Source organism: Pygocentrus nattereri, chromosome 30 (genome assembly GCF_015220715.1).
Source record: "Pygocentrus nattereri isolate fPygNat1 chromosome 30, fPygNat1.pri, whole genome shotgun sequence".
Lineage (NCBI taxonomy): Eukaryota > Metazoa > Chordata > Actinopteri > Characiformes > Serrasalmidae > Pygocentrus > Pygocentrus nattereri.
In genome coordinates this window covers 19,469,349-19,494,642 of record NC_051240.1, presented here as the reverse complement: position 1 = coordinate 19,494,642, position 25,294 = coordinate 19,469,349, and the positions used below count along the sequence as shown (strand labels likewise).

The 25,294-nt window shown below is 39.8% G+C and overlaps 1 protein-coding gene across 6 annotated transcripts in view; it reads right to left on the bottom strand.

Annotated features, from left to right (window-relative positions):
- gpd2 (glycerol-3-phosphate dehydrogenase 2 (mitochondrial)) overlaps nt 1-25,294 on the bottom strand; it is a 55,088-nt gene that overhangs the window by 3,705 nt on the left and 26,089 nt on the right. For all 6 annotated transcript variants that reach the window (XM_017683530.2, XM_037536498.1, XM_017683529.2 and 3 more), the window contains 10 exons: nt 20,116-20,280; nt 18,434-18,578; nt 17,398-17,591; nt 10,942-11,076; nt 10,529-10,704; nt 8,442-8,573; nt 7,362-7,520; nt 5,080-5,192; nt 4,929-5,007; nt 3,755-3,853 (listed from right to left, as the gene is read on the bottom strand). In XM_017683530.2, the coding sequence (XP_017539019.1) occupies nt 3,755-3,853; nt 4,929-5,007; nt 5,080-5,192; nt 7,362-7,520; nt 8,442-8,573; nt 10,529-10,704; nt 10,942-11,076; nt 17,398-17,591; nt 18,434-18,578; nt 20,116-20,280 (1,397 nt within the window). The remainder of the gene's footprint in view (nt 1-3,754; nt 3,854-4,928; nt 5,008-5,079; nt 5,193-7,361; nt 7,521-8,441; nt 8,574-10,528; nt 10,705-10,941; nt 11,077-17,397; nt 17,592-18,433; nt 18,579-20,115; nt 20,281-25,294) is intronic.

Genomic DNA, 25,294 nt, shown 5'->3' with positions numbered 1-25,294 from the left:
ATTCTGGCAGATCATCACGCAGTATGGGTGTTATGAACTAAACCATAAAAAACAAACGAAATAAGAAATCAGTGTAACAGGAAGCAAACAAACAAACAAACAAACAAAAACATTCATGATTCTTCAATAAAGCCTTTTTTAAAGTCCTCTGCACGTTTCCTTACATCACTGTTACGCTCAGTGAACCTACAATATCTAAACAGCCAGTTTAATTTTTTAATCAATTTGAAGTTAATATGATTATTGTATTAAATTGGAGCAGATTTCACTGTATTTGAACAGAGATTTTAGGCTCACACGCATGCATTTTCTCTTTTGCTCTCTCTCTCATGCGCTCGCTCTCACACGCACCCCTGGCATGTCACTATTGGCATGAGCCAAGACTTAAAACTTACAATAATGTTAAACATGGCCATCCTGACCACCTCACACTAAACGCGAGCACGACACATCTCTAGCAAAACTCTCAGGATTTTATTCTGACATTGGAATTCTGTCTGTGACAGTGAAATTGCTTGAAAAGTTGTTTGGTGTAAGGCTGGCGTAAGTTAATGGATAAAGATTTTATTCTAAGCAGTTCTGGGGCTTTTCTATTGGTCCATTCATCATGAAAGTTTCACACAGCTGCTGAGCTCTAATGATACAGACAAGTAAATTCTCCCCCCATCACTCAACGCGGTGGTAGTCAGCGCAGGCGTCTGTTAGCTGACGTAACAGTTCGGCTGTCCCGTGATGTTGCGTGAGCGGCAGTCCAAAAAGAAGCGGTGGTTGGTTTCACAGGTCTCTGAGGAAGCCTGTGTTAGCCTTCACCCTCCTAGCACTGGTAGTATCGTGTGACCTGGGGAGTCCTAAATAGCGGGTGGAACTGCAGACGACTAAATTGGGGAGAAAATCGGGTAAAAATAAAAAAATCCCAAATTATGGAGGTTCATGTTTTTCACTGAACAGCGACAACATTCATTACTCAAAACAGCAAGAAAATGACAGAAAACCATAGTAAAGCCAGCGAGCATAGTAGCTGACCAGGTTTCTTTATAAAATTATAATTAGAATACACTTTTATTAAATAATTAAAATTGTCGACAGGTTAAATTAAAACAGCTTTAAGATCACTAATGGTGACTCTATGCCTGAATAACATCACACTGCTCTCACTCAATTAGCAGAGACACTGAACTGATGAGAAAGTCAGAGACAATCTTAGACAGGATGTCTACACCTGGTGCTGTAAGAGGTACGACTCCGTTAATTAGCCTGTAACTCACACAGTGTGCGGTCAGTTGTTACAGTGGGCAGTTAACCCTTAGCCGTAATTAGACATTAATAGTTTCTCACTTGTAGCTCATTGAGACAAGCAGAGAGAATACTACTGAACACGGGGATTCAAACTTTCAGTCAATACCATATTTGTGTTCTTAAGTACAACCGCTTTTCCAAAAAAGTTGGGAAGCTGTGCGAAATGTAAATAAAAACAAAATGCAATGATGTGCAAATCATTTAAACCCTATAGTTCGTTGAAAAAACTACAAAGGCCACAAACTAAGAAATGTTACTGTTTTTTTAAATATATGCCCATTTTGAAATTGATGCCAACAACACATTCCCAAAAAGTTGGGACTGAGGAGACACTGCTATAGTTTTGAAAGCGAAATGTTTTCATATTCTTGTTTGATATAAGATTTCAGCTGCTTAACAGTTCAGAGTTTCTTTTGTCATATTGTTCATTTCATAATGCAGCAAATGTTATCAGTGGTTACAGGTCTGGACTGCAGGCAGGTCTATTAAGTATCTGGACTCTTTGAATATGGAGCCATGCTGCTGTAATACATGCAGAATGTTTGACATTGTCTTGCTGAAATAATCAAGGACTTCCCTGAAAAAAACGCCGTCTGGACGGCAGCATATGTTGCCAAAACATCTATATATCATTCAGCATTAATGGTGCCTTCACAGATGTGCACATCAGCCATGCCATGTGCACTAATGCCCCCCTAAACCATCATGAATTCTGGCTTTTGAACTGTGCACTGATAACTAGCTGAGTGGTCTCTAGGCAACAGTGTCCATAATTTCCAAAAAGAATTTCAAATGCTGATTTGTTGGACCACTGGACACTTCACCTCAGTCCATTTTGAATGAGCTTTGGCCCAGAGAAGGTGGCAGCATTTTTGGATCCTGTTTATATTTGGTTTCTTTTTTGTGTTTTGGAGTTTTAATCTGGTTGAGAAGCGTTTTAAGCACTTTTTTTCTTCACACACACTATAACACTTGGCCTAGACGCTGTTGTTAAGCAACGACTTTGACAGCTGTAGAAGACGCTGAAGCCATTTGAATGTTTTTACTTCTTACTTTACTACAAACAGAAAATTAATACTTGTAAGATCACATTTGGCCGACAGCCGATTTGGTCAGACTCTGAAGATGAGACGACACTAAATTCCCAAACTGTCATCACCACTGAGCAGCTTTTCACTTGGCAGCTGTGACAGAAGAACAGCTGAACAACCTGGAATCAGCCAGAAGTGAACCCAACACCATTCGCCAAACTAAACGGGCTGTAAGAAGCTTCACAGACCGGCTGGAACAAAACAACATTAATATTGATCTGGCAAAGATTGACAAAACTGTAAACTAATGCTAATGGACTGCGGAACAAACAACCTGTCTCTGAATGTGGACAAAACTAAGGAGATGGTTGTTGACTCCCAAAGAGTGTGAGGTGACCTTCTCCCACTGAACATCACTGGCTCTGCTGTGGAAATTGTCAGGAGCACCAAGTTCCTTGGTGTCCACATCAGAGAGAACCTCACTTGGTCCCTCAACACTAACTCCATAGCCAAGAGCATCCTGAGCAGCTGCATCATCGCTTGGTTTGGGAATTGCACCGCCTCGGCTCACAAGACCCTACAGTGCATAGCGAGGACAGCTGAGATCATCAGGGTCTCTCTCCCCTCCATCACGGAAATCTACACCAAACCTTGTATCCGGAAAGCCAGTATGTATCCGGAAAGAGTTGTGGACGACCCCATGCATCCTTCACACAGACTTTTTTCACTGCTGCCATCTGGCAGAAGGTACTGGAGTATCTGCGCCATCATTGCCAGACTCTGCAACAGCTTTGTTCCGCAAGCGATCAGGTTTTTAAACTCACAAGGCTGATCTAATACCACCCCCAAACCATGCCCCCACTCCCAACCCCCACCCCCACCCCCAACCTACACACTCACCTCTTTGATGCCCTACTTGCACATCAAGATGCATTGATAATCGTTTTATAATCACATCACAGCCCTCTGAATCGCAATCGAATCGAATCGTGAGGTCCTAAGAGATTCCCACCCCTAGTGATCATCATATTTTAACACCTGTCCGCTGCTCCCTATCAATTACACAGATAATCTAATTCATACTTCCTTACAAAGAGACAAACTTCACATGACTCTTACTAATTTACCACAGGAGGACATACTCATTATTCCAACTTCCATAAGACATCTCGGAGCTTTTAATTACTGCTGGCCTGTCAGGCTTTGGGTCGGGATGCAGGTACAGAATAGTTAAGCTTTCACACCTCTGTCTCACCCCGCGGGAGTTTCCATCAAGCCTCGCTTCTTAAACTCAAATAAAGCCAGAAGCAAAGACAGACAATGAGGCACTGTGAAAGATCTGGGCTCTATAAATACAGTAGCTGACTAAATGAGTCTAGGCTGATTTTGTCATAGGTGATTCTGGCTCTTTCTGTACAAAACTGTACCTGCAGAAACTCGTCCAGTTCCACCTGTCCGTTCTTATTCAGATCGACCTCGTTGAGGATCTCGTGGAGTGCGTTCTCATCAATCTGGATGCTGAGTCTCTGAGGACAGAAAAAATAATGATATTTTCAAAGAACTTTTGGCTGCATGTGACATAAACTCTCCACATCTGTGGAATCTGTTTTTATAAAACAGACAGATCTGGTCTTAAGATCTGACTGTATACACACACACACCTATGACCGTCTCACAACAACTGGAGTTTGTAATATTGTACCATTATGTTACTCATATTCATAGATAAGACCAGGGATCAGCACGTAGAGTAACAGCCAGAAACAGTACTACTCGTATTTATAAACGTATTTCCTAAACAACTAGACTGTTTAACCCCCTTAACACACCACGACCTTTATTAGACTTCTATAACCTAGGAATAGCTCCAATAGTTTGCACTGAAGTCCCTGTAATTACTTGATAATAAGCCTTAGTATGAATCTGTTAACTGGCAGACAGCTAACAGATGATCAGACGGCTCTAATCAGACTTAGACTACAATATTTACTGAAACTAAAACACACAAAGTAAAGAATATTACTTCAATCTTACAAGCTCCAAATATCTATTTTTATGGTAAATCTGCCATAAGTACACTGCAAAATGGCACCTTGGCAAGTGAAATTGTCTTAAATCTAGTCGAAACAACTAATGTTTCTCATGTTAAGATTACTGTAAGTTTATTATTAGACTATATAAATCATTTCTGCACAATTTTATGCTTGAAGTCATTTTATTAAGTACATTTTTCTCACTATTCTCACAAGCAAACCGCAAACCTATCTGCCCATATAGTAAAATAAATTTACTTCATAAAATGACTTAAAACAACTAAAAAAACATTTAGAAATAAGTAAAATGTTGAGAGTCATGCGATGACGTCAAGTCTAGACGGTCGACTCAAAACTAACTGCATTTCTGGGTGGAAGCTTATTGCTTTAAATTAGTTTTATTACATGATGCTAGTATAAAAGTAATCAGAAAGTGTTTGTGTGCAGGTCTGTTTCTGAAACGCTTGGTTATTACTCAACCACAAACATACAACCATTCAAAATTTGATGTTAGATAAAAGTAATAGACTTTAGTAATTATTATTAGTGGCATTATGAGTACACTCACCTCTAGAACATGCTGTACATCCAGCGTAGTGATGAAACCTTTGCTCTCTTTGTCAAATTTGTAAAAGCGCTTCTTGTACCTGTAGATTACATTAGTGTTAGCACGGTTGATAAAAGCTGAAATCATATGCACACATGAATACACACAGTACCTGGCCACTTCCTGTGGAGTGAGTGAAATCTCTGTGGTCTTGGTGAGCTGCTCAGAACGAGCTTTGTAGCCCATCTCCTGATACAGAAACGTCTTGGCTGCCTCCAGTTCCTCCTACAGATACACAAAAATAAAGAACAGAATTTAGAACCATTGGTCACTGTGGAATTAGACCTCTGCATTTAACCCATCTGTGCAGTGAAACACCCACACTAGTGAACACACACTAGGGGGCAGTGAGCACACTTACCCAGAGCGGTGGGCAGCCCTATCCACGGCACCCAGGGAGCAATTGGGAGTTAGGTGTCTTGCTCAAGGGCAGCTCAGTCATAGACTGTCAGCCGAGGGGATCGAACCGGCAACCTTCCGGACAGAGGGCTGGCTCCCTAACCTCCTGCCCATCATTAGTCTGAATATGGTATCCAAACATTATATATAATTTACACTATGATGACGTCTAACTGTCGACATGTGGCCCGAGAACCTGAGAACGTTATGTGGATGGTACTCCAGACATTCTATTTAAACGATTGTCATTAAAACGAGAAGAAATTCTGTTGAAAGTGATTAAAGGTCATCGATGTACGTCTTGTTTGGCTGAGGGAAAACATGCTTTACATTTTGGCATATTTTTGTCACAGTTTAACATCAAAACAAACTAAAGAGGTGCAGATTTAGGTTCAGATATTAATGTAAATAAAATTGAAATAATATTAATTAAACATTTCATTTAAATGACTATAAAATGTACATCAAACATTTCACAGGCAATAATTACTAACCTCTAAAGACGAATATGTGCGGGAATGTATTACATAATCCGGATCAGAATGAACACATTTTCAATTGTCTTACATTTTCTTATTGCAGCCTAAGCAGAACACAGGCGCTGCCATGACTTATGAGGAACTGACGGCTGCAGCTGAGAGCGCTTCCGGAGACATGGAGTGTAAATATACCTGCAATGCACTGATTCCTTGTGGAGAGTGTGTGTGTGTGTTGGGTGTGGTGCACCTGTATTGTGTGCTGAAAGAAGGGGAGAGCGTTTAACTCATGGGAACCGAAAAGTATCAAAGCTGTGCAGCGCTCTGTGCTATTATTAGTTCTTTTGTTTATCAGACAGGAAACCCAGGACCTACATAGAAAGGCCAGAGTAACCCTATCACCCCCTCACACACACGCAGACGCAGTAATATACCCCCTCAGACACACACGTAAAAGCTATAGTAATACCCAGGTATGGTACTGAACTGATATTGTATGATTCAATTGTGTTATTTTAAGTCTCAGGCTCCCTGCTGGGCAAACAGTTTTAGACTGATGTTAACAATAGCTGAGCTGTGGTCATTACCTAACTTAACCCGGCCAAGACCTTTGGCTTTCATTCCTACACTCAAAGGTATTTTGAAGGAGCTGTAACATTAAAAGAGCTGATAAAGCTTGCAAAAGAAAACAAATGTGCCCACTTCCAAGCAGGGCGGGCATCATGACTACGTTTATCGTAATTGGGATCACTTATGGAACGTTACGTCACAAAATAGCATATTGTGGTTTATCAGTACCTAAAGACCTCTGAGCATCTGCATGTTTCAGTATAATGAGAGGGTAAGTTGTCCTGTTTAACTGGATTTAGTGCAACACGGTCTATAAAACAGTTAATAAAAATGATTGTACTCACAGAAAAGCTCATGAAAAGTATCATATTTCAGCCACTACTAAATGAAAAAACACTCAATTAGTTATTAGTTATAATTAGACTTTTTCCTTGATGTTATTTATTGAAATGTTTTCAGTGTTAATTCTGTAAAATTCCTGTCCCTCAGCTGGATGATGTAAATATTAAATTTATTTATATTGGCCTTCTTAGGACCGCCACAGCACATGCACTCTGAAATGCCTCTTGGTACGTTCTATTTAATTACGTCTTACTGACAAAAGGAATATTATATTATATTATATTATATTATGAGCTGCCCTGTGATGGACTGGTGACCCATCCAGGATGCTTCCAGCCTTCTGCCCAATGACTGCTGGGATGAGCTCCAGTTCCCCACCCCCCAAACCCAGAAGGATAAGTGGATTAGAAAAGTTCTGAAGGAAAAAGGGGGTCCAGCCTTTTACTAGCAAGGGGCACCTAATAAAGTGGCCTGTGTGTGTGTGTGTGTGTGTGTGTGTGTGTGTGTGTGTGTGTGTGTGTGTGGTATTTTGCCATGTTTTTCTCATTTAGAACATTAAACTACAGCCTGGTGATACCGCATGGGAAAGTTTTTGTGCTTGACATACTTTCTTCTTCTGCTCACTCCAGTCCAGTTGTTTGGCCATGATCTTCACAATGCGTGGGAGAGCTTCGTCTGCAGCCTGGACGTTCAGGAAACCCAGCCGTGTTCTCCGTGCAATCACATCAATGGCTGTGCAGGCATACTCCTTTATCGCATAGATCACCTGAACACAAGCAACATGCTATCAAATAAGTTAATTCTCTTGTTGTCTCAAGAAAACAATCCAGAAAATTATAGTAAAAGCTCATGGCCTCTCCAGACCTCCGTAAAGACCTGCTCTCCAAGTATTTTCTTTGATGAACAAAGAAATGATGCTGAGTGCTGCAAAATATACTGAAATGTGCTGTATGCAAAAGTTTGAATACCTCTTCCCATTCAAATGACATGTTTTGCTGATTTTCTAAGTGAACACATCCTATACAGAGAACACACTTTATTAAGGCACACACATTTTAGTGCGCATTATCTAGTTATTTGATGAGTTGAACATATTGGAAATTATAACACAAACTACAAAATGTGCCCTAACTTTTTTGTCCACTGTGCTAAATTCAGCAAGTTAACAGTAACTGTATATTAAAATGTTTTTCACTTAGAAAATCAACAAAACATGCTTTTGTAACACATAAATTCGCCATGACTGAGGGTGCCCAAACACTTGCACAGGACCATATTTGTTTATTGTTAACAGATCCTTTGCAGCTATTGTATTGCTTAAGAAAAATGGTGGCTTGAACTTTCAAACCAAGCTCTTTTTTGCACTCTACTGCACCACAGCACACTGTAAATACTGATGTGGAAGCCTGAGAGGTCCATGTGCATTACTGTTCATTGTTCTGTTGTCTTATTTGATCTCGTACTAACTATACTCTACTTGTAGTGTTCTTTAAGTACTGACAGTGCTTTCTATATGCCCAGAAAAGTGTATTGTGATGAAATGTATCATTTTTAAATTATAATATTGTCATATTACTTACATCTTATCATTGAACTGTACTTGGAAAAGTTAGATCAAGCAAAGGCAAAGAGTCTCCAAACTTTTGACAGCCAGAGCATTATAATTCAGGTCTTTAGGAATACGCACCTCACTCTCTATATAGGGGAATTCAGACACAAGACGTTTGCCCACAATTGGCCATCTCTTTCCTGTGACCTGGGCCATCTTGGCTACCTCAAAGGCTCTCCCTCCATAGGTAGCTGCCAAGTGTTGGGCCACCTGTGGATTGAACGGAGACAGGTGATAAGATTCTTGCTACGACTGACTTTCATTTCAAGACGAATATGCCAACAGACTGGAATATGTGTTATTGAAACTTCTTACAGTGAGTGGAACATGTTAACACAATTTTTGCCAGTGTCACTTTGATCTTCAATGGCAATGACAGTTTTGCCTCTAAGGACTGGACAGGGATCTTTGCAGTGACTTGCTGAATTGTGGCCCATGCCTTTCAGTTAGGTCCTCCAGTTTTGGGCTACGTGGTGTTTTTTCCAGTGTCAGGTGAATCACCTGTCTTTGTGGCTGACACTCTGGGTCCAGTGCTTCATTAAATGTTTGGACAAATACAAACAGCGGCGTTTTACTTCGATTCGAACCCTTCCATTGCATCTCTCGCCAAAGGTCAAATGCTGTCAGAAATATCTGCATGCTGACCTTTTTAAATATGCTGCAAAAAAAAAAACAGCGCCCATCATATGGCTGGGGCTCCATTGAGCTTTCCCTGCTCCTAACGAGGGGTTGCCAGTCTCACTCCCCTGGCCGATCCACAGGGGACGACAGCAGACTGGAGTGAGCTCAGCCTGTTCCAGAGTGGCCTGTCAGCAGCAGACAGAGGTGGAGTCCAACGATCAGAGCGAAGGACCGCTCATGCTCCGTTAAAGGCTGTTCAAATTGATTTTCTAATGGAGGCATAAAGTCCAAATAAAGCGGGATCGTAGTGAAGGACTCTGAGGCAGAGCTGTTCAGGTAATAGCTCTGTAATGGTCGTATCACTCTCAGTGGGAAAGTGTAATTGTGGTGGCAAAGTTAACGAACTCTGATCTGTACCTGGAGCAATGCAACAGCAGGCAACTCCATCCAAGGGACTTATTTTGAAAAATGTTCTCAAGCTTTGAAATGTTTGACAATGTAGGGAAATGACAATCATGGCTATACTTGCAATTCAATGTTTGAAATGCAGGGCTGCACCACTGTTAGAGTTTTAGAGCTAGGCCTTTAGATCAGGCCATTAATGTCTTACCTTTTCAAAACAATGAGAAAAAACACCTCTATAATAATCTATTTCTATCTATGGGATTACTAATACTATGTTAGTGCTAAGCAAACAATGATGTACATTAACATTTTTTTATTCAATTTTGATTAAATATGGACCTAAAGACCTACTGTGTCATTTTTCTTACAGAACTGGCCCACCCATTGTAAATCAACATATGACTGGTTGATTCCTCTGTCCGGCTCCTGAAGTCCTAACCAACAGGGGAGTCAGCTGGCTGTATCTACCCAGAAACTACTGTGGGGAAAAACCTTGATTGGCCATTCTTTCCTTTGATCCCTTTTGTTTTTACCCACAACTTAACAATTAAATAAGAGTAGTACTACAACACTTGTAGCGCTTAAATACATCAAAAATTATGATTATATTACATAAAAATGAACTGAAATTACAGACATGTATTTCTTTAGCTCATATAAATTGTAAACATTTTCTGAAGGCCAAGAAGGTGAAAAAATGGAGTGGAAATTTTTTTTGACATTAAAAATAATTCAACTACACATACATTTAGTGCCATGTGACAGAAACCACAAACCAACAAAACCACAGGATAAAAAGGACGGCAGCAGAGCAGTATAGTGATTAAGCAAAGTGTGCGAAACGTTCTAGAAAGTAATGTGAGAAATATTTAACGGGAAGCATTTAATTATAATAAATTCATTAACAAGTTAAAAAGAATGAAAATGAACTTACTTTTAAAATTGGTGTTAACCATTATATTAATATCAAAATTTGTTGATTTTTGATACAAACATCACGAGCAAAAAATAAATAAATAAATAAATGTAAGCATGTTCATGTTGTCACCTACAAAATGTGCATAAAGTTAATGAACATCTGGCTAATGTGGTTGGGTCTGAACATAGGCCCCTACTGAAGTCCACACGCCAACGCTCACCTCGTTCTCCAGGCCATAATCTTGGACCAGTCTAATGTAGAGTGTAGGTGTCCAGTCTTTCCCCCCTTCCAGCATCAGTCCCATGGTTCTGCTGGGGCCAGCTGGAAGCTTATGCTCCTTTATTGCAGCATCTAGGGTCTCCTCTGCCATGGAGCGATAGGTGGTCCATTTACCACCTTAAAGGACAAAGAGTATCAGCAAAATACTGGAAAAGTACAGCAGGATTTATGTAATACAGCACACAGCTGGTAAGCAGGCCTTAATAAAGGATATGTGTTCCATCTGAGAGCCACAGAAGCAGAAATGTACATTCCCTGGCCATCAGCCTGTGCTTGGCCAATGCAACAGTGGACGCTTCTTCAAATAGCTAACAGAGACTTAACAAAGACATCATTGTTTCAGAGGAAGCTGACCAGCGATGGTGACCAGGCCAGTATTGCTGATGCTGACGACGTGGTTGCGGCAAATGGACTGCGTGTCTTTGGAGTTCGGGTCAGTCACTAGCGGACGAATGCCGCTCCAGGCTGCCAGGACGTCTCCCCTCCGCACTGGAAAAGACAAAGAAGAGCCACACACTTTACACAGCTGAAGGGTATGGCACTGGGTGTGTGTGTATTAGAGAAAAAGAAAATGACAATGGCTTAATGAAACTGTGCTTGGTGCTCAATTTGACTTTAATACTTGTTTACTGTTATTATTCAAAAGGACTGTCTGGGGAAAACTCTAATTTACCCAACTTACCCTTTACGGCTAATAAAGTCAATCAGCCAACACGTTTGATGTCGTTTGCTTGTTTAGCTTTGAAATGGAGCTAAATTTAAACCCTGACAATCAGCACTGTGGAAACTCCATGCTTGCCTCAAAACTTATGCAATGGATAGGAAACCTCAAGCTTCCTTAAGTGTTTTCTGACACTTCAGGCTAATAGTGTTACCTAATAAAATACACAAAATTCTGGCTTTTCGAAGCATGACTGCCAACAAAGCGCTCATGCTAGTGTGCTCCAATAGGACCTTTGAAAGGCTTAAAACCATCTGACTTTAGACTTTTGAAAAACAAGATTTTCTTCAAGATGGTGGCTGAAAAACTGCAAATGTTCTTCATGAGAGTAAAGAGAATGCTGCTGACACTTAAGGTATGTCGGGAGTATGATGTGGCTCTGTACAGCCGTATAGCAATACTTAATACATAAAGTGGTTTATTGTTTCGATTATTCAGTCAAATTTTTGTCTTCATCTTTAACTTTTAATACTAGTGTTCAATATATATATATATATATATATATATATATATATATATATATATATACACACACACACACACACACACACACACACACACACACACACACACACACACACACACACAGGCCACTTTATTAGGTACACCTTGCTAGTAAAAGGTTGGACCCACTTTTGCCTTCAGAACTGTCTTAATTCTGCGTGTCAGACTTTCAACAAGGTGTTGGAAACGTTCCTCAGAGATTCTGGTTGGTTATTTGAGTTCCTGCTGCCTTTCTATCATCTGGAACCAGTCTGCCCGTTCTCCTCTGACCTCTCACATCAACAAGGCATTTTCGTCCACACAACTGACCGCTCACTGGATGTTTCCTCTTTTTCGGACCGCTCTCTGTGAACCCTAGAGATGGTTGTGTGTGAAAATCCCAGCAGATCAGGAGTTTCTGAAACACTCAGACCAGCCCGTCTGGCACCAACAACCACGCCACGTTCAAAGCCCCTTAAATCCCCTTTCTTCCCCGTTCTGATGCTCGGTCTGCACTTCAGCAGGTTGTCTTGACCACCTCTACACGCCTAAATGCAGTGAGTTGCAGCCGTGTGATTGGCTGATTAGCTATTTGTGTTAACAAGCAATCAAACAGGTATATATATATATATATATATATATATATATATATATATATATATATATATAGATAGATAGATAGATAGATAGATAGATAGATATTAGACTGTGAAGTGGAAAAAAATTAATTCATAAAGGGCTGCACAATATGGTGATCAAATGCAATGCTCAATAAAGCGGTTGGATAACAAAATGACATGAGAAGTGATTAATTATGATTATAATTAAAGTGTCTCTCTTTGCAGCAAATACAGCCTTTTTGCTTTATTGATTTTTTTATTTTTATGCTATGTACACAGAAATGTAACTATCCTCTTCTTGAAGCAAATATCTAAAAATGCCAAATTACAAAATTCAAAAGTAGCATTCACTGTGCAAATTAATTAATAATTAATGCAATTACATGAAAATACAGATAGCTACTTACATCAGAACTGCAAGCACATTTTTGTGAACTGTAAGATTGAAAAACAGTCAGCAATCCCTTAACAGATTTTTCTATATAAGCCTACAAAAATAAATAAACGCATCACTGCAGTCATCTCCAAAATGGTACCTTTACAGGAGAAGAAAAAACACTCTTAACTTGTAAAGGAAGATAATGTAACATGATATTTTTCCATGTAATTTTGGGTCATTTCTGTTGGCCTGTTTGTCATGAAATTTTAACACATTGCCAAGAAAAATGTAAAAAAAATGACAAAAATAGAGAGAGAAGGCTTCTGTGCAACAGCAACGATACATTCATTTTCTTAATAAGCACCTTATGGTGATGCACGTTTGTTGTGACAGCAGCCATTAGTGCTTCATACATTTCACACACAACTCTGGGACTAAGAATAGTTATAATGTTTGAAGCATTTTATAGGCTAGTAGTTAAAGTGTTTGAGCTGTGCATGTGTGTGTGTTTAACAGGCTGTTTAGCTGAATGGTTAAGTTACATGCTCTCTACATAGTAGAGGGAGGTTAAAGTCCCGAGTTGGGCTACATTCGGTTATTAGATCCATTCTGTCATCACAGCCTTTACAAATGTGTTTATTGCAGTAACTCATAATGATAAATAGAAAATCTATTGTGCAGCTCTTGTAACAGCCCCGTAAACTATCTAGAACTATCAACAAAGCATGGTTTAAAATACCAGTAGTGCTTCCAGAGCCTTTGCCACTACAGATTCACTTTTCCACTGTGTTGCTTTTTAACTTGGCTATATCTACACACCACGACCGCAATGCAACAATTGAGTCCAGAGTCAATTTCCCCATTGCGGTGACATCTCGAGCATTAATTATTAAGATGGAGTTGTGTATCGATCGAGAACACACCTGCCACTGTAATATGCAGGTTGATATTTCTGAATGGATGAAAAAAAAGGAGACGGCAGCCTCATTATCAAAGGGCATCGCTGAAACATTTATGACAGGGCTGGGAAGCTGAGCAGACAGCAGGCTGGAGAAGGCAATAACAGCTACCTCCACACACACACACACACACACACACTCAAACTGCCTAAATGAGACTCAGAAACAGACTGCAGCTCTGTCACAAAGATCCAACCTCAGCCCCCGGGGGGAAGATGTCCATTTCAAAGGCTACGGAATCAACTAAACTACTTAACTACTTGCAATTATTATGAGGAGAGTTTGCATTCAAGCAAACCTTGTGCACTTACCAGTACGAGTCTTTCAAAACGTAACAGAAATGACGGGAATTAAGTTATTTATTTTTCAGCATCAGAGAAAAAGCAAAAAATTCATATAATAAACAGAAAATAACAATCCTCAACAACTATCATATAGTACAATAAGTATAATACGTTTTTAGCATGCTTGTATTACAGCTGCCATTCTTTTTTTGGAAGACTTGCTTTCAGTTTTTCAAAGAAATCTGCAGGGATATTTTTCCTCGCCTCACTTAGTCATAGAAGTTGCTTGTATTTTCTGCTTCTTACGAACTCAGCAATCTCAATTACACATCATCAGTCTATAAAACCTTACTTCACATATCAAAGGTCCAGTTTTGGTCCTTTGGTAGTGCTTTTGTTGGGAGGACACAGCTGTAACTTCTTGGTTTTTAAGAAAGTGTTAATGTTAGGACTGCACAGATTCATATTAGTAAATATTAATAATATTAACATTAATAAAGTACTCTGAATTGAACTGAACTGCACAATATATCACTTCTCTCTGAACAAAATCTTGTATCTTCAAAATGGTAAATTTACAGGAGAATAAAAAAACATTACTTTTAATGTAAGTCAATGGAACCAGACATTTTTCCAAGTAATTTTGGGCTGTTTCTTTTGGTCCATTCATCATGAAATTTACACATAATGTAAAGGACAACAGGCCTTTTCAACTTAGGTCAAAAACTGAAAAACATTGAAAATAATTATACCGCAATATGTTACTTTACCTGTATTCTGCTGTTCAATTACAGATGGGTAACAAATTAAAGATAAAAAAAAAACCACTACAAATTAAAACATTAAACCAACATAAAATCTCTTACTAAGGTGTTGAGTCACCAGCTTAAATGCACCTTGCTGTAGATTCTACAAGTCTCCCGAGGGATAAAACTCCATTATTCCAAAAGATATTCCCTAAGATGGTGGCGGAGAGCCCTGTCTAGCATATTTGTCCAAAATCTCTTATAAGTGTTTGGCTGGGTTGAATCCGATGACTGACAGCCATAGCATATAATTTACATCATGTTAATACTTAAACCATTCAGTGACCCCTCCTGCTCTGTGGATGAGGGCACTGTCAGCCTGGAAGAGACTACTTCCATCAGAATAGAAATGCTTCATCACAGGACAAAGGTGATCGGTCAAAATAACTTTGTATTGATCTTTGTATTGATCTTCCCTCAAAGGGGACAAGTGGATCCAGACCATGGCAGCGAAATGACCCCGAAAGCACAACAGAGCCACTGGACTTCCTCACCGTAGGGGTCAAGCATTCCAGCTTGTATCATTCTCTTGGTGTACGCTGCACATACACTCTCCCAGTTGTGGAGAATATGGTGAAGGACGGCTCATCTGACCATATGACTTTTCCACATCTCTGTTGACCAGTGCGGATGGCTTTCGCTCCACTGAACTCTCAAATGTGCATTTCTCTTTGTAATGTGGGGTTTATGCACTGCAACCCTACAATAACATCCCTCTCTGTGTAGTTGTGGATGGACTGTTCTTGCTGACTGTCTGGTCACAACCTGCTCTGACATTTTGAGTCACCTGAGGAAGAGCTGCACTTTTCCTTATATGTCGTAATGCAGGAGCATCATGGAAGCATCATGGTCAGTGAACATGTGCTTTCAACCACAATTTTCAACTCTATTTATTGATGTCTTTCCCACAGGTCTAAATGCAGATGTGACTTCAGTCACTAGCCAGTTGAACAGTCTTTGCAACAGAGCTGAATGAGCAATGTTTGGCTTTTCTTTCTTCCTTTATTTCCTTCTCTGTCTATCCTCTGCGGCACAACAGCAAGGGTTTGTTCCGTACACTCTCCATGTGACAAATATGTAGGCTATCCCCCTCTAGCCCTATTGTCCAGTACAGTGCAGCCTCCTCGTTCCATACCAGACAACTCTGCATGACCACAGGCAAGGACTCCCTGTCATCTGCCCAGCCTTTTCCAGTCACTCTGTTGTCCACTGTATTCACATGCTCAGCCTTTCCTCAGGCCCCCTGGGCAGCTCAGGCAAGTGCCGGACTCTATGAGCAAGGGTAGGACACCTTGGCATACGTCAGCCATCAAATTGCTGTTTATGAAGCCTGGCCCTAAGCCACCGCTAGCTGTCAAAGCCTGTGAGTTACATTGGAGTCGTACTATATGACTTGAGACTTGCACCACAATAATCTGAGTGGTAACGAAACACCATCAGAGAGCTAGTGAGAGCTAACGATATACCACCATCAGAGAGCAACGTAATTTCAGTACACTGTATGTCCTGTGTGAGTGTGTGTGTTATTGTGTATGTCTGTCTGTCTGTCTGCACTGTGATGGACTGGTGACCTGTCCAGGTTGTTTCCTGCCTTCCGCCTGATGACCGCTGGGGTAGGGTCCAGTACCCCCCGCAACCCTGAGGGAGAAGTGGCTCAGAAAATGTGTGTGTGTGTGTGTGTGTGTGTGTGTGTGTGTGTGTGTGTGTATGTCCTGTACATATTGTAGTATTGACAATAAAGATGACTTGACTTGACTTAATTAAACACCACCATCAGTGAGCTGACAAAAACCATCATCAGTGATCTAATAAACACCACTATAAAACCCACCATCAGCAAGTTAATATAACACTACCGTCAGTGAACTAACGATACACCACCATCAGCAGGCTGATAAGATGCTTAACAAACATTTAACAAGTTTAAATCCAAACAAATCCCACCACAGCAGGCCTGAAAGAACACATCTTCTGCTAATCTAGCTAATCCAGGACTGATTTGGGAGGGGGCAGAGCTGCCATCAGTCCAATCAATCAAACAATCAAGCCCACGGCTGTGGCGCTGTGTCCAATTAAGAGGGCTGCTCCAAAAAATCAATACCTACACTCTTTGATGAAGATCCACAAGGCAGTTACTCATTATGATTTATATGAGACTCAACCGCTCCACAACAAGCCTGCCTGTCTGTCTGTCTGCAGTACTAAACCAAACTCACCAGAGGACACAAGCAGGGCACAAGCAGAAACCAGGGTGCCAGAGCGGCCCAGAATGAAAGGCATGATAATGTCAGGGCAGTAAGAGCCATTTCCATTAGGAAATATAAATCCGGAATCAATGTTTATTATTCTGAAAGGACGTAAATTAAACAGTTAAACGTGAATCACTGTGTATAAGAATGCGGTTACAGGGAACGGCTTTCCATGTCAGATTTTACTCATTTGGTCGCAACATTTTATTGACATTTCACCACAGACTGAATGTGCTAACGTGAAAAGTTGACACTGTGCTTCTGTATATATAGCAGTGAAACAAACACATGGAATTGTGTTGACTGTACCTTCCACGTCAGGACTGAGGTAATTGCGAACTTCACTCAGGATGAAGTTGATGTCCTCCTCCATGGGGATAGGGTGGGCTGTGACATCAGTGGGTGTGTCTGTTGTCCCAGCAATAGTCATCTTCTCCCAGGGTAGGAAGAAGATGACACGACCATCGCTTGTGGCAGGGTCCAGCAGCCCCATGTTGTCAGGGCTGTAGGGAAATTATTACAAAAATACACCGATCAGGCATTACAATATGACCACCTCCTTGTTTCTATGCTCATTGTCCACCACGTCAGTGTTACTGCAGTGCTGAGAATGACCCACCACCCAAACAGTACCTGCTCTGTGAGGGTGCATGGGGGTCCTGACCACTGAAGATCAGGGTAAAAGGGGGCGAACAAAGTATCAGAGAAACAGATGGACTACAGTCTGTAACTGTAGAACTACAGAGTGCAGCTATACGGTCAGTGGAGCTGATTAAGTGGACAGTGAGTGTAGAAACGAGGTCCGTGTATGTACAATAATATAGGACTAAATAGAGTGAATCCTAGTACTGTTGATAAACTGAAGCATAATACCACCAATAAACTTGATTCTACAATTTAAGAATAAATTAGTACTAGTACTTGTGCTAGCGCCAGTACTGTAAATAAATGAGGGTCTAGGACTGTAAATAAAGTGTGGATTTGTATTACAAATAAACTTGTGCCTAATACTGTAAATAAATAGGGTTTAGTACTATAAATTATTTATAATGTAAATAAACTGGATCCAAGTTTGATGACAAACTTAAATCAGTTCTCTATTTCACAGTAATGCATCCAGACAAGCCCCTTTCACCCCTAAAACCTTGTTGGCTTGAATGTGCCCACACTTCAATTTCTCACTCTGAAGTAGTTCATAGTAGTAGGTACTCAGTACTAAGCATTAAGCATTAATATTAAGCGAATAGTAAGTCCAGGGTTCAAGGGATCAGGCCAAATAGCAGACGGTATTTCATTACTAAGGCGGATAGATGAAGGTGTAGGGGACTGTAGGGTTTGACCTGACCTGTAGTATCCAGGGATGACAATGTGGACTCCAGCACTGGGCTGGCAGATGTTGGCAGTTTCCTGGTTGTCCATTTTGCGCAGTGAGTCGGTGAACGGCCCCGTGGCGTTGATGACACATTTGGCACGGACGTCAAACTCCTGGCCTGCAAGAGCACCATGAGAGAGAACTCACTGAAGAGTGGACACCTCAGGGAGTCTGTACTGTGAGCTGTTAGTGACCTGAAATCATTTGTCTTAAAAACGGCCTCAGAGTGAAATGAACGGCACGAGAAGGAGGAAAAGGAGAAGTGAGAAGAGAAACAGATTGACGCTGATATGGCAAAAAAGACAGCGTTGAGGGAGACTGTACTTCATACACCAGACATCAAAAGTTTGGGGACATCTTTGTGTAAATCTGGACTTTGGCTTTTCAGTTGACCCTTTAAAGGAGAACTCCATTGATTTTTCATAATTTTTGCATAATGCAGTGTTTGAGATGTAAACGACGTCGTTCAGAGTGGTTTGATGTGAAATGGTCCACCAATGAACTCACATATTATGTTTTTACATGTAATAATGATGATGGTAAAATAGCGGTAAAGCACTAGGTGGTAAGTTCTCTTTGAGGGCTATTTCGTGTCATTATGCCCTGCATGTACCCCCTCCACCCTTAATGGACGTGGAACAAAGTCATCTCTGGTATCAGAACCACTTGTATGTAATCATTTTCAGTCAGTGAGCTTTTATAAGCAAATTCTGCAGATGTTCTGAGCCGGTAAGTATCTCTAAAACAGAGCATTTCACATCAAACCACTCAATGACTTCAATTTTTGGTTATGTTTGTTTTTGTTACCTTATTAAGAAGTTATTCATGCACAAATTCCTCTTTAATACTTCCACTTTAAGTAACATAGTCATCACCAACATGCACTGAAATAAATAGAATTTATGCATTAATATGTTCATACAAATGACTTATTAAATGGTGTTTTCTAGAGGATGTGCAATTATTTTTTTTACCTGAGGCTGAAAGTGTCTATATCTGCCTTTTAATAACATTACACTGCTCTTTTCTGACATAATGCCAATTATGTCATTAAATGCCAATACATAAATATTTGTAAAATATCGAAATTGGGGCTAAATTCAGGTTAGCATTACGGAAAAATCTAACGTTTATTTCTATATTGCTACAAATGCATTAAAGTGAATAAAACGCAGCCCTGCGTCACCTAAACATTCTGCTCTATTTGATGAATAAACATCAGTTTGGAATATCAGTCTGTCCAGTGCTGTGTTGTGTTTTTAAAGCAAAAGTCTGCTGATACTGATATGAAGACAAAAAGACAAAAACTCTAAATGCTTCAGAGCTGAGATTAAAAAAAAACATGCAAAAGCTATTTACTCATATTTTTTGTATATACCACATTCTGCTTCATCTTCGCCTTCCTTCATGTGAGTAGCAGGTTCTGCCTAAATAATCATTTGACAGTTTTCTTTCTCAAACTACTGTTAAAAGCATTGTTTGAAATTCTTCTAGTGCAGATGTGATTTAAACTTCTATAATAGTTCAATGCTGATGATAGTTCATATCTCAACACAGGGATAAAATGTATGGCCTTTAGCATAAAAACAGTCAGTGTGCCAAAACTTTGATGGGCAGTGTATGTGTTCCAGCATTAGCGTGTGTGTGTGTTTTACCTGTGGTGACATCTCGGCACCGGGCGCCACACACTCGCTCCTTTCCTGTGGCCGAGTCGGTCATTTTCAGTAGCCGGACTACCTCTGTGTAGTTGGCTATGGCAGCACCGTAGCGGGCTGCGGCCAGAGCAATGGCCAGATTCATCCGGGAATCGTTGTGCTGACCTGCAGGAATACACAGTATGGTGCATCAGGCACATCTAACATGCTTACATTTGGTGCTTCCACATGTTTCAATGAATAAATTCAGAGAGGTTATGATAATAATCAGTTGAAGCTGAGCCACTGTGGGTTGCTGTGACTGCTGCTGTTAACAATTTTTTTACATGTTTTTGTTATTATTTAACATCAGAGCGAACAGTAAAAAGTCAAAAGTATAGACTTAAACTGTAAACGGTGGAAAAGCAGCTCATCTCACCTTTTCCTCCTTCGTCTGGCTCTAATAATGAAGCTGAGAGCTGATCAGAGTTAATGATCTTCTCAGCGAAGCTCGTTCTGCTCGTTAGTTTGTGCTGATGATGCAGTGATTCAGTCAAGTGATGTTACTGAATAGGATGAGCTCATGTGGGTCAGTTCAGGACGCCGGTTCGCTCACATTAATCACAGATTTGAGTCTCTTACCTAAACGAGTGTGAACCATCGTGTCAGTGAGATCAGATTTGAGCAATGAAGCTCGTAATGTGAATGTAGCCAATGACTCAAAGTTACAGGTTATTATGCACTAATAAAAACATGGTGTTGTATAATACACTCCAGTTCTGCTAATAGATCCAGTTTAATCTTACACACCGCAGCTTTTTCTTATTTTCACTAACGCTTGGCTGGTATTACACAAAGGTTTGCATACGACTGTATCTGTCTAGACATCACAGGAGAAAAAAATCCTGGATATGTGCTGCTAGGTCTCAGAATCTTTAGTTTCCGGTCAAAAGGTAATGAAATGAGACTACTACTACAATACTCCTACAATAAATACAACTAGAATGATGATTCCCTTAAATTACACATCCCTAAAAAATTATAGACACGTATTTTGTTCTATTTATGGAACCTAAGCGTTCTCTGCAGGCCTAGAAGCCACTGAGGGTTCCCCACCGAGTCCCTTGCTACCGAGTTCCCTCCCAAGTTTCCCTAATTACAGAATACTTGACTCATCTCAACTGTTTGTCAAGCCTATCAAGACCTGAATCAGGCAGAAAAGACAGCGACTGATGTAACACAACATAAAGGATGTTAAACATTTTGAACAAAGTGCAGACAAAATCAATGAATATGGATAAGATACAAATACACATATTGTGAAGCTTTCTCCCTGCCACGCTCATCAGATCTAGAAAGTTTGAGCGTGCAGGGGAGCGCGGTCTGCGCTGTGTGCGAATGTGTGACTGCGGGGCTCGGCTACTCACAGGAGCATGTCTAATGCTAACACATGCTCAGGGCAACTCCAGCAGACAATAAAGTAATAACACAGCCGAGGAGCCCCTTTAAAGGGCAAATTTTCGAATGAATTACGAGCAGCGAAGAGACCAGCGCGCTCTGTTAGAGATCCCATGAACCTTTGCTCCGATGAACGTGCGCTCCTAACAGCTACATGATGGAGAGAAGCTGTGTGAACTGACTTGTTCATCTAAACTGCACTTTTAACTCTACAAAGTCGATTGTTGAGCTGTTACTTTTGTTTTGCTAAACTATTCAAGTGGAGATATACGATTTGAAAACTTCATACCTCCAAAATAGCAACTTTACAGGAAAAGGACAAAACTTACTTTACTTTTAATGTAAGTCAGTGGAACCAGACCTTTTTCCAAGTCGTTTTGGGCCATTTCTTTTGGTCCACTCTTTATGAAATTCACAGATAATGGGAAGGGTAGTAATCATTCTCAAATAATTCAAAAACTAAAATCTTCAACAATGTCCGTATTGAATGCGCCTGAAGATCCGAGACTCTTGTGTCCTGCAGAAAAATGCAGAAGCGCTATATGAATCTGAATAAAGCCAGAGCTTAAAGTGAGAGACTGAAGTCTTTGTGCTCCAGTAAAAAAAATAAAAGGACAATGGAAACAAATGCAAATTCATGCCTGATTTACATCACAACAGAAACAAGTGTGCAAAGATAAAGGAGTTCATCAAATCAGATTAAACGAAATACATTAAGACAAAAATAAAAGCCATTATCTTGAGAAGAATGACATACAGCAGATTAGCAAAGGTCTGTCAGGAGGCTGCATAGAGAACTGAGGTTTTGAGTGAGAGAGAGAGAGAGAGAGAGAGAGAGAGAGAGAGAGAGAGAGAGAGAGAGAGAGAGAGAGAGCGAGAGAGCGAGAGAGCGAGAGAGCGAGATTTTAAGAAAGAGCAAGAGTGGAAAAGGATGAAGGATAGTAAGAGAGAGAGGATGGAGAAGAAGAAGAAGAGAAATGAGGAATGAAATAGAGAGAAGAAGATTGAGAGAGAGAGGGAGAGAGAGAAAGAGGGGGTAAGGGAGAAATAGAGGGAGGCAAATAGCGGCAGGCAGAGCGCGATCTCCAGCGGAGAAGGTCAGGTTTGGAAATGTCACGGCCGTGATTGTTCCAGATTGAATAATTGGAGAGAAAAGCCGGCTGACAACCCAGAGGAAGGAGGGATGGGGTGGGAGGTTTGGGGGGTGGGGGGGTGGGGCGGAAACGGCGATTGTGGGGAGACAAACGAATAAAACGCATCTCTAAACTGTCATTACACTCCTCCTTTCACACACATACGCACACACACACAAACCCAGGTGTACCTCATCAGCAGCTACAGTAGCCTAAACCTCTGACATCCTCCAGCGTGAAGCCCACTGCTCACATTTGGCTGGATTATGTCTCACTTTGTCTCAAATTCTGTTGAAAATACTAAACTTTCAATCGATACTACATTTGTGTTTATAAGTAAAAGATCTTTTATGATTATTTGAATTGGAAGAAGTTACTGTTGGGTGAAAAAAGGCCTAAAGTCTGGCAGCGCAGGATGGTAAACACTGAAAATGAGCAAAGTTGCCAACAGAACAGTGTTGAATAAAAGTAAAAACAATTACGGTCCCAAATCTTAATTATTATTAAAAAAAAATTAAATCTCTTTTTTTTCTCTGAATTTAGTAATTTCCCACCTACTAGTTAGGAGTTTTTACATCTCACAATGGCGCTAACACATTCTGTGTTGGTCTGCTGGCCAAGGCTGGCTTTGGTGGGATTCACAGTCACAGCCTCCTGATGCTGAACGTCTATGCTCTGATAGAAAGAGACTGACCTTACACAGATTTCAGTTATTACGTGATGAAAAATATATATTTCTATGAAATATAATTGTCCTTAACTGTAAATTTACAGCCATTCAAATGTTTTATTATGTACATGTTAAGTGCCAAACAATTATACAGTACATCATATGTAATTGAGAACCTTTCTTGTTTGTAGTGTTTACAATACAAATTATTGCCAAGTTCTTGTTCAAACACAACCACGTTGTCAACAATAGTCAACTGTCAACAACAGTATTGGCTTACTTTTTCCATCAATAAGGGACTGAGTGGTAAAATGACTGTCAATGCATTTAAATTTATAGCAAATATACTGTAATTTAAAAAAAAAATAAAAGCATCTTAATTGACGCGAAGTTTTACACTGCATGTATGATTTTTACAGTGTTGTTTTGCATAAAGAAAAGCGATTTAAAATTTTAATAAAATGAAGTATTTTCATCATTTGGCATCCAAAAAAAAAAAACAAAAAAAAAAAACAAGAAAACAGTCAAAAGTGCAGAGGTGAGCCAGTGAGCCAGTACAGAATGTAAATAGAATATACAGTCATATGCAAAAGTTCAGACTCCCCTGTTCACATTTCTCTTTTTGTAACGGTACATTTAATATTTTATTTTTTCTCCCAACATGTTAAACTTTTGTGCACTAAATATTACACATTTAAGTGCGTCTTCTGTAGAGGATGTGTTCCTTTATCTTCACTTAGAAAATCAACGATCAACAACCTTCCTGGGCTGTTCAAACTTTTGCTTATGACTGTCGATTAAGGTCTGACTGATCAGCCGCTCATACAGATACTGATTTTAAAATTCAATAACTGATGTTAAATCATTTTATATTCATATTATAGATATGACTGATATTGTTGTCATGGTCAACTGTGAAATATGATTAGTATTCTTTGTGAATTTGGTTTCTTTTTTAACTTATTTTATGTTACATTGTGTAATAATGTGTAAGAATAATGTTATCATTCTTATCAGTGTCACACAAAAACCTCATATCTTTCATTCTGGCACCAACAGAAACGGTGACAAAATTACTTGTAAAAAAATCTTGGTACATTAACTTTCATAACAAGTTTTTCCTTAAAAAAAAAGTCTATTTTTTTATTATATATTAAAAAATTGTGTCACCGTTTCTGTTGGTGCCAGAATGAAAGATATGAGGTTTTTGTGTGACACTGATAAGAATGATAACATACAAATAAAAAAATAAAAATAAAAAAAAATTTTGTTTCAACAGTGACGTCATGCTAAACATAACTGGAAGAATTTGCCATGTTTTTGTGTTCAGATTCACCAGTTCAGCCTGTCACACTGTCACATAGTTAAACAGTGCCATATTGGGCTCCCCAGCAGCACAACTGTTTAAGGTTTGCTCTGTCATCAGGAGATCGTGGGTTCAAATCTTGGTGGGGCTGCAACCAAAAACAATGCTAATTTTGAGACATTATGAGTGATATTCTTAGCAGTACTGATAAAACCATGGACCACCAACATCAGCCAGTATTACTGGCCAACTAATATACTCATCGTGCTTGAACATGTAATTCCTCCCATTAACTAAACACATAACTAATTATGTAATTGCATTCTGCAAAACAAGAGTAATAGCTGAATAATACGCTTTCAAAAGTTAAACAGTCTCACAGTTAAGATGGTTTAAACTTCTTGAACCACAGTTCTTTTAGGAGCAGCTTGTCACGGCAAAGGTTTTTGTCATTTTTAGAAAAACGAAAGGAAAATGTCAAAAGTGCAGTTCCAAAGCCATCAATACAGAATGTCAATCAGATGGTAAAAAAATAAACATCATAAGCTGAATTTATATCTAAAGACAATAATAGCCTATTCAGAATGTAAGTCAAATGTAAATATAATTAATTACAGACCTATTTATGTAAAT